The 1623-nt window shown below is 48.4% G+C and overlaps 1 protein-coding gene across 1 annotated transcript; it reads left to right on the forward strand.

Moving 5' to 3' along the window:
- Nucleotides 1–319: 319 nt before the first annotated feature.
- LOC126728478 (uncharacterized) lies at nucleotides 320–1327 on the forward strand. The gene is made up of 2 exons (XM_050434292.1): nucleotides 320–508; nucleotides 623–1327. Exons 1-2 carry the CDS (start codon nucleotides 320–322, stop codon nucleotides 1325–1327), a joined length of 894 nt encoding a protein of 297 aa, XP_050290249.1.
- Nucleotides 1328–1623: the final 296 nt, after the last annotated feature.

The following is a 1623-nucleotide window of genomic DNA, read 5'->3' on the forward strand; positions in this document are numbered from 1 at the left end:
TTCCTTCCCGACAACTCTCAAGGGAGCGACAAGAGAATGGTTTACTAAGTTGCCACACTCGTCCATAGACAACTTCGATCAGCTGAGTAGCGCCTTCTTGCGCCACTTTATAGGGGGGCAACACCCAAGGAGGCCAGTAGACTACTTACTCACCATAAGACAAGGAGAAAAGGAGACTCTGAGGTCATATGTCAAACGATTCACCCGGGAAACTTTGGAGGTAGACGAAGCTGATGACAAGGTGTAGCTGATGACCTTCAAAGCAGGGTTGAGATCCAAAGACCTCGTGGCCTCTCTGGCAAAGAACCCCCCAAATACGATGGCGGAGATGCTCCTGAAGGCACAAAAGTACATGAATGCAGAAGATGCCCTAGCTGCCATAAAAGATACAGAAAGGCCAGGAGACAAGGCCAAGAGGGAAGACGACCGTAGAGGGCAGAAGAGAGATCGATCGGACCGTCGAAACAATGACGGGAATAGGAGGAAGGACGATAAAAATCCTCGGACGGTAAGATTTACTCCCTTAGTTATGCCTGTTGACAAGATTTTCACGCAGATCAAGGACGAGCACTATCTCAAATGGCCCAGGCCATTACACTCATCACCCAATGTCCGTGACAAGAACAAGTATTGCCGGTTCCACAGAGACCATGGCCACCTCACAGAGGATTGCAGAGATCTAAAGGAGCAAATAGAAGAGTTAATACGGAAAGGGAAATTACAAAAATATGTAAAGAAAGGAGAATATAGCAAGTTCAGGGACGACAGTAAAATCCAGCATGAAGCCTTCTTGCGGGATGACAACCATACGTCCCAGCCTCCACGAAAGGTGATCGGGGAGATAAACACGATCACAGGGGGACCATTCTCAGGAGGATCGTTTAGATCACTCAAAAAGGCATACCATAGACAGGTGAACAGCGTCCACGCCATGCCTCCGTCCAAGCACAGACGAACATACCAAGATATGTCTTTTAGTGAAGGAGACGCCATGGGAGTGAAGCAGCCCCACAATGATCCCCTGGTTATAATGCTGAATATCGAAGGGTTCAATACCAAAAGGATCCTCGTTGATAACGGAAGCTTCGTGGACATCATCTACTTCCCAGCCTTCCAGCAACTGAGATTAGACCCAAAAAGGCTTCGCCCTTTTAATTCTCCCCTCGTCAGTTTCAGTGGAGACAGGGTTTACCCCAGGGGCATAGTAACGTTAACGGTGACGGCAGGGACCTATCCAGTACAGTTGACCAAACAAGTAGACTTCCTGGTAGTAAATTGTCCCTCATCCTACAATGTCATCATTGGGAGGCCCACCCTCAACAAGTGAAGGGCGGCGACGTCAACCTACTGTTTGAAGGTGAAATTCCCAACAGGTAACGGCGTTGGTGAGGTGAAAGGCGATCAGGTCTTAGCAAGAGAATGCTATCACGCTGTACTGGCTGGAAGGGAGAACCACACATGGACAATTGAAGAGAAAGAGAAAGACGAGATAGAGGCCCTAGAAACAGTGGAATTGGTAGAAGGGAATGCGAATAGGACGACCAGGATAGGAACGACGCTAAGCCCCGAGATGAGGACAAGACTCATAAGGTTCCTCAAGGAAAATCTAGATGTCTTTGCATG

Source organism: Quercus robur, chromosome 5, assembly GCF_932294415.1.
Source record: "Quercus robur chromosome 5, dhQueRobu3.1, whole genome shotgun sequence".
NCBI lineage: Eukaryota > Viridiplantae > Streptophyta > Magnoliopsida > Fagales > Fagaceae > Quercus > Quercus robur.

Coding starts and splice junctions, on each gene's coding strand:
- LOC126728478 (XM_050434292.1), top strand. CDS start 320: ATGGCGGAGATGCTCCTGAAGGCACAAAAGTACATGAATGCAGAAGAT. Junction 509..622: donor ACGATAAAAATCCTCGGACG/GTAAGATTTACT, acceptor GTCCGTGACAAG/AACAAGTATTGCCGGTTCCA.